At 41.5% G+C, this 13728-nt stretch overlaps 1 protein-coding gene across 1 annotated transcript in view; it reads right to left on the bottom strand.

The window, feature by feature from the left end:
• The window catches only part of DSTYK (dual serine/threonine and tyrosine protein kinase), a 44358-nt gene extending 33461 nt beyond the window's left edge, over positions 1-10897 (bottom strand). The window contains exon 1 of the mRNA XM_075264138.1: positions 10562-10897. Within this exon, the coding sequence (XP_075120239.1) occupies positions 10562-10769 (208 nt within the window). The 5' untranslated portion in view covers positions 10770-10897. The remainder of the gene's footprint in view (positions 1-10561) is intronic.
• Positions 10898-13728: the final 2831 nt, after the last annotated feature.

Consider the following 13728-nt stretch of genomic DNA (forward strand, 5'->3'; position numbering starts at 1 on the left):
TTCATTAACAAGTCTATTGCTCCTGCGGTTTCCATAAAGCCTCTATTTTTTTTCTTCTTCTTCGTACTGTAACACCAATGTTGAGGAGGGTATGACAAATACAGAGCATTGTTTTCTGCGATCTCTGCATACTGCCATTTCTCTATTCTTATTGGTCTTCGCTATGCATGATGTGGACAACGTCCAGGTTACCTGGCCTCCACTTTAAGGCTGTGCAAATTTTGCTGCAGTTTTTTTGAGCAAAGGCCAGGAGTGGATTGAGCAGAAGGGAAGAAGTATTAAAAAAATTCTTTGTATTTCCCATTTCTCTTGTAGCCATTCTTGGCTTGGCTCAAAAAAACCACAGCAAATTCTGCAACAAAAAAAGTAGCATTTCTGAAACATGGGGCGTCAACCTAATAGGGTTTTCAAGAACTGTAATAATTTAGGACCTTCACTTGGCAAAGGTCAAAGACATCAGATGAGAAAAGGTCTGATATACACCCCCCACTAAACAGTGCTCCCCCACCCAAGCCAGTGACTATCACATCTGTTGGTCACATGGCCATGCTGCAGGTATGTCCCACTGAAATGAGTAAGGGCATTTCATCAATATCAGTTCTGGAAAACCCCTTTAATTACTTTTAACCTTTGTAATGCCCATACACTGTCTTGGCCACATGCCAACTGCCATGAAGCACCTGTACTTTGAGGAAATAGAAACACTATCGATGCGGCTCATACAATGGACATCTTCTGAGCAGACACCAACGGTAGTGTGAACCCTACCTAAGATTGCAGCACTTCGTGTGACCGAAATTTACACACTATACTTATGTCAGAAACTGATGTATATCATAGTGTAAGTGTATGCCACAAATGTGATTGCCTGGCAGATGGATCAAAGAAAGAAGCACCAAATGAAGCTGTGACTTCTTACTCCAGCAAAGGCTTCTACTAACACCAATGTAGGAAATGCAACAACACACTTCTATGTGAAGCTTCTATAGCAGGAGACTACAGGTTACTTGGCAAACCTTGAGGCTGTGTTCACACAAAGCTATTTTTTCCTTCTTCCAATAATTGCATCCTTTCTGTATACTTTATAGTGACATTTATATGTATAAAGTACAACAAAAAGCAAAAAAAAAAAAACAAAACAAAAAACAAAACAAGACAAAAAAAACCTACATTCTCTTATAAACAATAGAAAGCACAGAAAGTGGAAAGGGAGTACAATCACAACGTAACAAAGCCCTTAAAGAGGACCTTTCATGTCCTCGGGCACATGTGGGTTTATATACCACTAGAAAGCCAACAGTGAGCTGAATTCAGTGCACTGTATGCTTTCCTGTTATGTATGGCGGAGCTAGAGTTATCGGTGCTGTTAGTTTCGGCACCAATTTTGCCCCAATGGCAGAAGGGCATTACAGTGTAACATCTTCGCTGGGTGGGCTGTGAGGAACACCCCCGTCTGACAGTACAAGTCTATTGACAGTCTAGTGATGATGCTAGACTGTCAGGAACACCCTTCTGACAGTGGGGAGAGATCGGTGCCCATACTAACAGCACCAATATTTCCAGCCCGAGGGCATATTACAGGAAAGCAGACAGTGCACTGAATTCAGCGCAATGTCAGCTTTCTAGCTGTATGTAAAACCGCATGTGCCTGAGGACATGAAAGGTTCTCTCTCTCTCTCCCTCTCCCTCTCCCTCCCTCCCTCACTCCCCCTCCCTCACTCCCCCTCCCTCACTCCCCCTCCCTCACTCCCCCTCCCTCACTCCCCCTCCCTCACTCCCCCTCCCTCACTCCCCCTCCCTCACTCCCCCTCTCTCACTCCCCCTCCCTCACTCCCCCTCCCTCACTCCCCCTCCCTCACTCCCCCTCTCTCACTCCCCCTCTCTCACTCCCCCTCTCTCACTCCCCCTCTCACTCCCCCCCTCCCCCCCCAACCCCCCCCCCAAACCCCCCCCCCCCCTCCTTTTCCCACTACACCTTCAGCAGCCATCTTTAGACTCCTAGTTCTTACTCCCTCAACCTTCTCCTTTGGCTGTAATATTGTAATCTCCTCCATATATCATACTACATAGTATGATGTATACCACACAGTAGTCCATATTATATGGCACTTCTTGACTCTTTAGAGGTGCTCACCAGCACAATCTCTGTGACGTGTACGGGCCAGTACCTCCTCTTTGACCCACCGCCCAGTCCAATTAAACTTACGTTTGCTTCCCTTTCAAGTCGGGACCCGAGACGTCATCGGCGGCCGACACCTCCTCTTTGGGATGTGTGCTGGCCGCCCACTGTATTGCACGTGTGGATGGCCGACACAATGAAGAGACGGCCTTCCAGCGAGGACGCCCCTATATCCAAAGGATGAACAGGTAAGTATAATGGAGCTGAGGGGGCAGGCTGCTTTCCAGTGACATCCTGGAACATCAGCAGAATGCTAATTTTATATATATATATATATATATATATATATATATATATATATATATGTGTGTGTGTGTGTGTGTGTGTGTGTGTGTGTGTGTGTAGGTCACATGACCTACATATATTACAGTAAAACAAAAAAGTATAATAAATATTATTTAGAACTTTTGAAGGGGGAGGGGCTTATTATAAAATATTAACTTATCCCAAACACCAGAAGCAACGGGGACAGATATGCATGTTCAATTCCCCACCACCACCAGTAACAAAAATGGGGCTCCAGCAGGTGTGCCCTACCTTGAACAGATCACTTGCATATAGATTAATGGATGAATTTTTCAGACTACACTTTGACACAAGGAAGGCATGTTCACCATGTCACTAACTGGCCACAAAAGAGTCCATAAATGGTTTAGAAGTATTTTTGGTTGTGGACACTAGCTTGTGTCACACCACATCTATGGTATACCCCCTTGTTGTGGTGTATGCACAGTTTGATGTAGTCTGTGCATAAGTTATCACAACATTCTGACTCGCATCTCTGTGCAGATCTGATGTTGCATGGTCAAGTTTGCTTATGATATTTCTCCACAAAAAGCTCGTTGTAATATAAAGAGATCTATAAATAGACCAAAGAAATCATTAAACTGTCATAGCAACCAATGAGAGAGATTTTCCACTAGCTTATCTGATGGAGGGTGGAAATGTGATCATCATAAATACTTAATATATTCAACAGTAGAGACAAAACAACAGACAGACTTGACGTAGGATATCAGAGAACACTCGGATTGGTAGGGGTTCTACAATCCAACAGACCTGGAGAATAAAAGCCTTCCTGCACACTTCACAGGGAATTACAAGAGACGTGAACTTTTCTGCAGTGGGTAGGAGTGGGGCCCTGCAACATGCTGTGGGGTATCTGGCAGTCAGACCCCAACCAAGCAGGCAGCCGTACCAGAAACATACCATCATTTACTATAGTGGGAACAGGAGATCCTATTGGTACCCCATCACCTGCCACAGCTAAATATCTGTAGAATGACAATTGTGGCGTAACAGAGGTTCCCAACAAGCAACTAAGTTGCAATCCATTATGGGAACACTGCAAACAAACAAAAAAAATTTTTTTCAAAAATAAATCATGTGTTAAACTTTCTCCATCATGGAGTGGTTTCCATCTACTCTACAGATCGTGAATGGAGCAGCAGTCAAGCATACAAACTCCAGTTTACTGCTGTGAGGAGCAACAGGGGGTTTGGTTCTAGTGGTCAGCAGGGGTGTCCATGATCAGACAGGATCACGGGTGATAAACGTCAAGTAAAACTAAAGTGGGAAAGGGAAAGTAACAAGTCTGTTTTCGTAAATAACTGTATTCCCCATTAAGGCCGAGGACCCATGTTGCAGAAGTGCAGCTTATTGTTGCAGATTTTGCTGCAGTTTTTTGAGACAAAGCCAGGAGAGGATAGAGCAGAAGGTAGAAATATTAATTATAATTAGATGAAAATTTTAATTAAAGGGGTTTTCCAGAACAGATATTGAGGACCAACCCTTATTTATTCCAATAGGACACACATCTAAGCATGGCCTTGTGACTAACAGATGTGATGTCACTGTGCAAGTCCCATGGCCTCTTGAAACAGTGGATCTGTTTGCGGGGGAGGTAATATTAGACTCTCACTCATATGTTGTTTTTGACCTTTGCTAAATATAGGCTATAAATTTTATATGGTTTCAAAAAACCCTTTAGGCTTCATGTTGCGATCCGCAGCCAAAAAAGCTGCAAGAAAAACCTTGGCGGAAATGCAGTTTTTACAGACAATGAAGTAATTTGCCCAGAAAATTATTGCAATTACACGTTTTGTTATGCACGTTTACTTCCTCTGTGTGTATTTGAAAACACACACCAAAAAAACGATATAATTTAACGCAAAACTCCAAAACCAGGCCGGACCCTCAACTTAATATTTTATTGCGCACCCTTTCAAAAAATAGATCAATCGCTTTCTATAATCATATCTGGAGGACGCCACCTTCAACAGCAATTTCATGATCTCTCCACAGGTGTTCAATGGGATTTAGATCAGGATTCAATACTGTCACTTCAGAACTCTCCAGAGCTTTGTTTCCATTTCCGAAAAATTTCATTGGTACCAACAATTATGGCCACGACACAGATATAAATATTATACAGATCCATCTATCATGAATAAATTCAGGCCACTGCTAATCTAGGCCTCCAACTACTTGGTGGGATTAGACAGCCTTTCTTCTAGTCAGTCTGACAGCGGCAATGTATCACATGATTCTCAACAAGATCCAACTAATTCACTTACAACGCAAGATGCTTCTTGTCCCTGATGCAAGAATAGAAACAGCAATGGCCTTTAGGTCATAGTAATATCCCTAAGAGTCTCCCAGGACCCCAGCTCTCGTCACGTGCTCCTGAATCACAAGATGAAAGAATCAAAGGATCTATGCAGCGCCATAATAGTATTGTACACACAATGGGAGCCTTCACCTAGGCTTATCCCATATGATGAGAGTCTAGCCTTGGTCATTTATCTGGAACTTTCCAATCTGTGGATTATTAGAGATTGACAACTGTTCTATATTAATAACTACATGTAAATAGTTACCAGACATTTATATACACACATACTTGAATTCATAGACACTAGTACAACAACTTATGGACATTATAAGAGTTTTCTCATAATAAAAACTTGTATTTGTTGCTCAAGCCTGTACATTACCACTACATTCACTGAAAGAGACAGATAGTGGAGTGCAGTACTTGGCCATATACAGTCCAACAGACTTTAAAGGGGCAAGTCATTTTTATCTAATCACATGCTTGCATAGGCTTTAGAAAGTCTATTTCACACCTACCTTTAGTATGTAGATTGCCTCAGTGGTGTCTGAATAAGTCCGTTTTTATTCATATGCTAATGCGCCTCCAGCCAGCTCAGGAAGTTCCCAGCAGCCTCCTCTCTCCCATTATCTTCTATATGTGTGAAGCAAACAGGAATCTGAGTCATCAGCAGCAACCTCCCATAGAAAACAGCAGAGAGAGATGTGCACCATCTATCGTGCACTAGTCTAATTAGCATATGAATAAAAACGGACTTATTCAGAAACCACTGAGGCAATTTACATACTATAGGTAGGTGTGAAATAAACTTTCTAAAGACTATGCAAAGGTGTGATTAGTTAAAAATGACTTTTCCTAGTGATAGAGCCCCTTTAAATGGAACAGTAGGGTGTATAGTCCACCGCCACACCATTTAAATGGGACAACAAATTCGCACCAATCACGTATCACCTTTCTTACAGACAAGCCAAACAAACCCTCTACTTTTATTAAGTACAATCCCTAATTTTAAGGATCTGCTAAGAACTTTTTTTTTGTATAAGCAGAGGTTTTTTTTTCCAGATTGTATTAGCCAAACCCACAGATTTCAGTGGGTTCAATCAACCATCAAATGTTTATGGGGGTCTCGCAACTCTTCCCTGATGGTAGATGCCGGCATTTCCACTACTTGAAGCACATGGCAGAAGCTTCATTCCTTCTGCCAGGTTAATACATATGTAATGCTTGGCTAAGAGATGATAGTTTGGCTAACAGCCATCTAAAGTGTATGGATGACATAACTGTATAAGAGAGCAAAGTTTTCACACTAATACAGAGGGATACAGGAAGGGTGATCGAGAATATAAGGAAAACAATACATGTAATGTAAATATATATATATATATATATATATATATATATATATATATATATATATATATATATATCCTCCCCCTGCAAATTACATTGACAGGAAAGAACTGAAGAGGTATTTTCCAAACCAGACATCCCCCCATAAAAGATCAACTTCATAATTAAACAAGTTTTCACAAGGGGGAAGGGGGGGAACACACCACACCTGATCTCTTCAGTTACCTACTGGATCCACAGTAGATGCTCCAAAGGCTACCTGCTGGTCCTTGTTTACAGGCTGCCAAAGACATTGATACAGGCTAGGTTCACACCTGCACCTGTAGTGCATGCTGAATCAATCATTTCTGCAAACAAAGTGTACCTTTCAAAAAACTAAGGGCTAGTTCACATGTAGTTATTTGGTTTGGATTTTGACGTGGAAAGCCGCGTCAAAATCCAGACCAAAATGCGCTTGCTGCAACTTCAACAGTCGCAGCTTTCTGCTCCGGATTAGGACTAAATGAATGTGCCTAGTCTGGAGGGATTGTCTTCACGCGGACAACACGGCGGTTTCCGCTGCAGAATCCGCGTCAAGATATGAAAGGTTGCTTCTTTTTTCCGCGACCAGTAAAATACCGCTCTCGGAAAAAGGAATTGACCGGCTCCCATTGAATTCAATGGGAGGCAGTTTTTTGACCCGGATTTTGATGCAAAAATAACCAAGTGTGAACTAGCCCTAAGGCATCAGATTGCTAAAAACAGCAGATACATGCAGACATCAGAAGACCCCATAAACTATAATGGGTCAGCTGATTTTGTAATGAAGCCAGCAGAGAGAAGTCCTATGAGCAGGACTTTTGGCCCTGTAGATTTCTAGCAGCAGAGTCTCTGGCACAGATGTAAACGTAGCCTAAGATGTGAGGAGTTAATATATTCCACAAGACTATAACATCTGTTATTACGCCTATCTGAAAGATAATAAAAACTGGGATTTATCTTTATGGTAAGGGTTGCATTAATCAGTGTCTTATCTGACTGCAGGAACCTTCAACACCTCGGAACTATTTTATACATCTATCTCTAGTGCTAATCGTTATAGCTATTATTTTAGCGGGTAACAGATACCGCTAGCAAGGTGAACGTCGTATTTTACTTTATAAAGATCAGGTATGGACAGGATAGGTACAGTGTCAAATGCAAACTTTGGGATTAAAGATTCTGCATGTTGTAAGGGTTTGGTGCAACTCTTACCAGTGTTTAGATGGCAGGGCCAAATGTCTGGGTCACGTCACCAATAAATATTATGTTCAGAGAAGTATCACATAAGAATATCCCTCAGATTACGCTCAGAGGGGTATTACATCATCCATCTATGTGACAATTAGGGAGCAAAAGTACAGTATGCTCTGATTGATCAGAGAAGGGATAGCATGAACAGAAGCCCATGTTAACCTACCTGGGGTCAAATACAGGTTATACGTGCCCAGTTTGTAAGGATCTACAAGGAATCTCATCTTTAAACTGATACCAAGATCGTTATGATAGCCCTTACAGAACCAGAGACATTAGCTGTTACAACTGCTGTTGGAGGTTTCAGATGTACAGATCTCTATTCAGTATTATTACCTTTGAAGGCCTTGTTCACACGGAGCACGGGACCGCATATTTTAGGAAGCTAGCTGTCTACATAGACCTCTATTGTGAGGGGGCACATTCTGAGGTGGATTCGGCATCAGAATCTGCCCCTCTTGCCCCATGTGAAGGAGCCTTTAAAGATTCCATGTGGATCCTAAGAAATGGTGTGTTACAGTGTCTTCTTGGAATCATTTTAAAGATTTTTGATAGCCCTTGTGGATGCTGAGAAATTGGCATTAGTAAAAAGGACACATGTAACAGGTTCTTGGCTACTGAAGTGCCTCCCTGGCAGGAACCATGACATGAGTCTTTGGCAGGGAAAGGGTTAAAAGGACATTTGCCCCTGCTTTTGTCTTTTTTGGAACTCTCCAGCAACCTTTTAATGGGAAATTTCTTGTTAAACAACTAGGAACTAAAAAGATTAAAGGTTCTCAGACTGAATAGACCGGACAGACTGAACTAGTCAACTTGTTTTGAAGCTGCAGTTCCACCAAGTCGCACACAGGTAAAGACCACCCTCAATCTCCTTCTCTTGACTGTGCCACATCATGACACCTACATTAAAAGGCTTTTCCATATTAATGGCCTACCCTTAGGATAAGTCATCTAATTGTAAACAGTGAGGGTCCAACACAGTACTTCACAGTACAGTTCAGGTGAATATAAGACACCTTTTAATATAACACATTAGAAGAAAATGCTTCATCTCCTGTCCCGGTTAACCTTCTCAGATCCTCTCATGCACGCTAAACCACTCAATCCAAAGTTCAGACCATCTACAGTGAAAACAGGCTGCAGTTCATAGACGTATATGGAGAAGGTAGGGGATGGGAAGCAAAGAGAAAGCGGCATCCTGGAGCAGATTACAGCAAGAAGTCTCATTCAGCAGAGATTTATTCACATATGTACTGCTCACTCCCGCCAAGACCTGCTAAAAAAACCGTTCTGAAGTGTATATGTTGATAGACCCCCTTTTCTCAAGTAAAAAGGCTATGAACGCTATAGATCCTCTGAGGTGTCTTGATACCGCTTATTTATAAATAGCCTCCACTTACGCTGCTTGAAGCTCTGTTGGTGATCCCTATTTTAGGGCCAAGTTCCATCTAAGCGCTAAAGAACACTATAGGCCTAACTCCTAGCCTGATATAGTGGGGAACCTTTATTTTAAGGAAAATTCTCAGTTAGTGTTATTCCTTCCAAGTCTGCCACTTCTGCACTCTCTTATTATATCATTGCCTCCCTCGCCATTTGAAGACAATGCTCCATTTGAAAGGAAGTTACGTTTATTTATTTTACTATATATTTCCACAATAAGTAAACCTAAATAAATACCATCCTGAGCATTTCTGAGGTACTAGATAGAAATAGATAGGGATATTCTATCCTCTAGCAGCACAGTTTGATGCAATATAAACAGCACCGCGTATACACATCACAGGATTTGTCCACTTATATTTTTTATTCTAGTATATTTAATAAACAATCTTATGGTTTCCTGTAGCATCTTGTAAGTGCACAGTGAACACAGAGCTGTCAGTGAATAGAGCAGTTTAGCAGGCAGTGGAGAAGCTAACAGCAGCAGATAGGAGCACTTTCCTCTGATGAGACATATTACAAAGTTTCTTATATTCTCCTGAACTGGTAATGAACAAAAAAACCAAAAAGGTAAAGCCCCACATTACAGAAATACATTGTTTTTTGTTGTTGCAGATTTTGCTGTGTTTTTTGAGCCAAAGTCAGGAGTGGACTTAACAGAAGGGAAACGTGTAAGCTCTTCCCGTATATTTCCCATTCCTTTTCAAGTCACTGCTGACTTTGGCTCAAAACATGACAAATCTGCAATAATAGAACAGGCCGTGTTGTTGCTGCTTACAGCTTCAGCCTTCATCTTAAAGGAGAAAGTGTATTTGTACATAGAAAGGATTTTACCATCAGGTCAGACTTATCGGATATGTATGGACCGCTTAAGAGGAAAATCCAAAACGCAGACAAGCATGGCCCAATGTGGCATGGCTGTATGTAAACACTGCAGCAGTCATACATGAGGCCTGCAGATTACTGGGCCCCACATCTTAGGTGAACATCCCCTTTAACATATCAGGCCAGAAAAAGTAGTGACGCTATATTCACACTTGATTCTGACAGACCCAATAGACCCCTTAGATTATAATGGGGTGTGTTTTTAACTTAAACCACTGGATATATATAAAAAAAAAAAAAAACCACACGCAGAATTTTTTTTGCTCCAGTGATGTTTGTGAACACTGTCAAGTCATTGTGTAAAGTAGTAATAAATAGAAAGCCTACAGGCTCAGCCATCAGGTCACATTATTTTAAGAACACAACACCCTTCACATGATGGCACTCGCACGCCCACATCACAAGTGATGCCAAGCAATAACCAATACAAGGTAATGCCAGCAGTAAGTCAGCTATGTGGTTAGTCTTCCAGAGATCAGCAGCAGACAAGATCTGTATGGCACTTGTATGTAGGTTTGTGTGGGTTCCCAAGCTTCAGAGACACAGTGGTCAGTAACTTAGAGTGACCACAGAGTGATGCCAATCTCTAGAGGGCTGAGGGCTACTATGCCAGGGCTGTATAAGATACAGTAGAAAGTTATGGCAATGGGCACCTCCATAGTACATGCTCCATACACAGGATGGCACCGGTACAGAGGCCGCCACAGCTCTCTGGGACTTGTAGTTCCCTCATTGCCTCTGCTGCATGACTTCTCCATACATGGCATTCCTCCATCATACAATGGACACCCAGATAAGGGCGCACACTAGCCCGCACTTACCCAGCTCTCCAGCATTCAGGTCCGGATCTAGCACTCCGGGTCCCCCGCCGTACGTGTGTCTGATGTCCCGGAAGAACCTTTTAGTGTCCCGCAGGTTTTGATGAAGTCGGGCTAGGTGCTTATTGTAATAGGCGAAGCCTCGGCCTAGCTCCCGCTGGAAGGACCCGGAGCCCCCAGAGGAGCCATTCCGGCGATCGCCTTCCTCCATGGCCGTTCAGCCCGTGCCCGGTCTGCGCACACACTTCGAACCCACACAACAACAACCAAAGCGCACTGCCCATGGGATGGAACCTTTATCATCAGCGCCCGGGGGTGAGGCGGACAGAGCGGAGTGCACACGCATGCGCCGGAATCAGCGCGGGGCATGCAGGGAAATGTAGTTTCATAGGGAAAGTTTAGTTTGTATTGGAAGCGCGCGGCGTCCATCCGGCAATGTGTGATAAGAAGCAGGCAGGGGTGGGTGTGTTATTTACTATCTCCCAGATATCAGGCGTCTACACATTGAGGAGCTGCCATATCAAACATCATCCTGGGAGATGACAAGATTAGTGATCACTTCAAATATTTTTTGGCAATACTGAATATATAAATAGATATAAATGGCCATTTATGGCCATTTAGTAATAAAAGAAATTAGTAAATTTTTTTTCATTAGGTGTTTTTTTTTCTCATACCAAGTTTTTTATTTCCCTGCATGTGTATGATATAGATAAATATCTCTATTAGTCAGTACATTGTATGCTTAGACAATATACTGGCATATAGAGATCTCTTCACATACCAATACATAATACAGCTTTGAGAAAACCGTATGAGAATAATAGAGCTTGTGGCTCAGTCAGTGTAGTAGCAGCCTTATATTCTTTACATATCTTGGGTTCAAATTCCAGCTTAACCTAACGAAGAAAATTAACAAAGTTAAAGGGTTTGTCTGATTTTAGCAAACAAAAGTTATAGTTTCAGTTTCCCCATGATAAAAAGTTATGCAATATTCATTCTGTTACTCTGCTTATTGCCATCCACAGGAAAATGGCCGACGAACATGCGCAGTCGGCACTTTTGGTTGAAGAAGCGATGGGAAACCCCCCAGTGCTGTTTGAGCGCAGGGGAAGGCCCCAGTGCTGTCTGAAAATTCATTTACATGTGGAAGAAAGAACGGCTGTGCGGATCAGAATAATAAAGGTAAGGGAAGAATAGCCTTTCTTAAGACTATTCCTATGTGTATTTAGCTAAAAAAGGGTATTCTAATGATGATGATAAGCCTAGCTCCTCAGATACATTGCCTCCAAGTCATATTGACTCTTGATCTTGCAAATGGAATAACAGTGTCCATTGTTTAATTATCAGATAAAGGTGGTCTACATAATAGACACTTATCAGATTGTTTTATACTGTACAGACTTTTACCTGAAATCAGGAGTCTATAAAAGTTGGGCTTCCAATAATGTTCTATGAAAGTAAGTCCCCTGTATCTGATAACTGATATACCGTAGACAGCCTATTTGTTCCAGTGGTTTCTTTCTTTGCTTAGCCAAAAAGTATCTCGCTTCTAACTCTCTCTGTACAGCTCTGATTTTCTCTGGCCATGTCAGGGTCATGTTTACCATCTTCTGTCTTGGTGGACACATTGATGCCTCTCTTTTGTGGTCTGATCCTCTCTTGTGTTTTTATCACAATTGCTGACTTGATTACAGTTGCTGCAGATGTTCTTTCATTATGCTTCATTATCATAAGCACGGCCTAGTGGAATGGGTGCCACAACCTGTAGCCAAAATTTTATTCTTTTGACCTGTTTGAGAAGCTTCTTACACTTAGGGAGTATTTGGCACAATTTGGCACATATAGGCTAAGGCCCTACGGAACGTCCCGCAGCAATAAAGGGTTGCGGGAAAAACCGTGGTGACAACGCATTACAGTTCTTCCTGCAGCACTTTAGACAGAAAATTTGTGGAGTTTTCCTCCTCAGACTTTCTGTTACAATTACACCTATGGGGAAACCGCCAGCGTTTCCGTATGTATAATTGACATGCTGCGATTTTTATAACGGCCTTAAAGGGGTTTTCTGGGCTAACAATATTGATTAAATATTCTAAAGATAAATCATCAATACCTGATTGATGGGGATCTAAGACCAGATAACTTCTTCTGATCAGCTGTTCTCAACAGCTGATACATAGAGAATGCAGTGGGTTGGAGACATGAAGAATATCTCCATACGCATAAGCTGGCTAGATCTGTCTGGCAGGTCTGTCCGATACTCACTGACACTGTGTATGGACAGCTTAAGTATATATAAGCATTGTAGATGATGGTGTAAAATAATTAATAATCTATTGTCACATAGAACATATATATGATGTACAGTACACAGGTTTTTTTTATTAAACTGTAATTTTTTATTAAAGTTTATCATAAAAAAAAAACACAATAACAAAGTAATATTGTGCCATAGCAGGAGGCAAAAAAAAACAACCCACAACAGATATTATACAAATACTGGAACAATGGGAATCCCCCCCCCCCCCCAAAAAAAAAAAAAAAAAAAAAAAAAAATGCAGAAAGCATCACACAAGAGACAGGGGAGACAATACAGGAAAAAAGGGGAAAGGGGGAGGGAAGTGTCCAGTATACTGATTTAATGGATTAAAAATGGATGCATTAAAATTTATGTCAGAATTCATGTGTTTTTTTAAAAGGGCCTTTTTAGTCACATAAGCTATGACTAAGTTATGTCTTTTCCCTCCATTAGGACATTTTATATATGACCTCCATAATGGACATTTCTGACAATCTATCAATATATGTGGCAAAATAGCTCATGGAAAACCCAGTTAGTAGCCGCTCAGAACTAATAGAATTCGTTTAGCATTAGATAGAATTAGACAGAACTTCTAACCATTATCCATGTTTGTACAATAACCAGTTCATGTGCTTGGAGCAGCAAACAAAATTTTTCCTATCTTAACAGATGAAAGAAATGTACAAATGAGCTCCCCTCCCCACGTACGCACTTACACGTGTTTACTCTAGCTTATTTTCTTTACAATAGCTGAACCTGAGCTATTCATTTATCAGACATAGACAATGACATGACTGCTGAGAAGTCTATCAATGACTTTGAGGGCTACTTATTTCTAAAGTGTTTTTTTTTTACCGATCCTGACCCT

This window comes from Leptodactylus fuscus, chromosome 2, assembly GCF_031893055.1.
Source record: "Leptodactylus fuscus isolate aLepFus1 chromosome 2, aLepFus1.hap2, whole genome shotgun sequence".
In the NCBI taxonomy this organism is placed as follows: Eukaryota; Metazoa; Chordata; class Amphibia; order Anura; family Leptodactylidae; genus Leptodactylus; species Leptodactylus fuscus.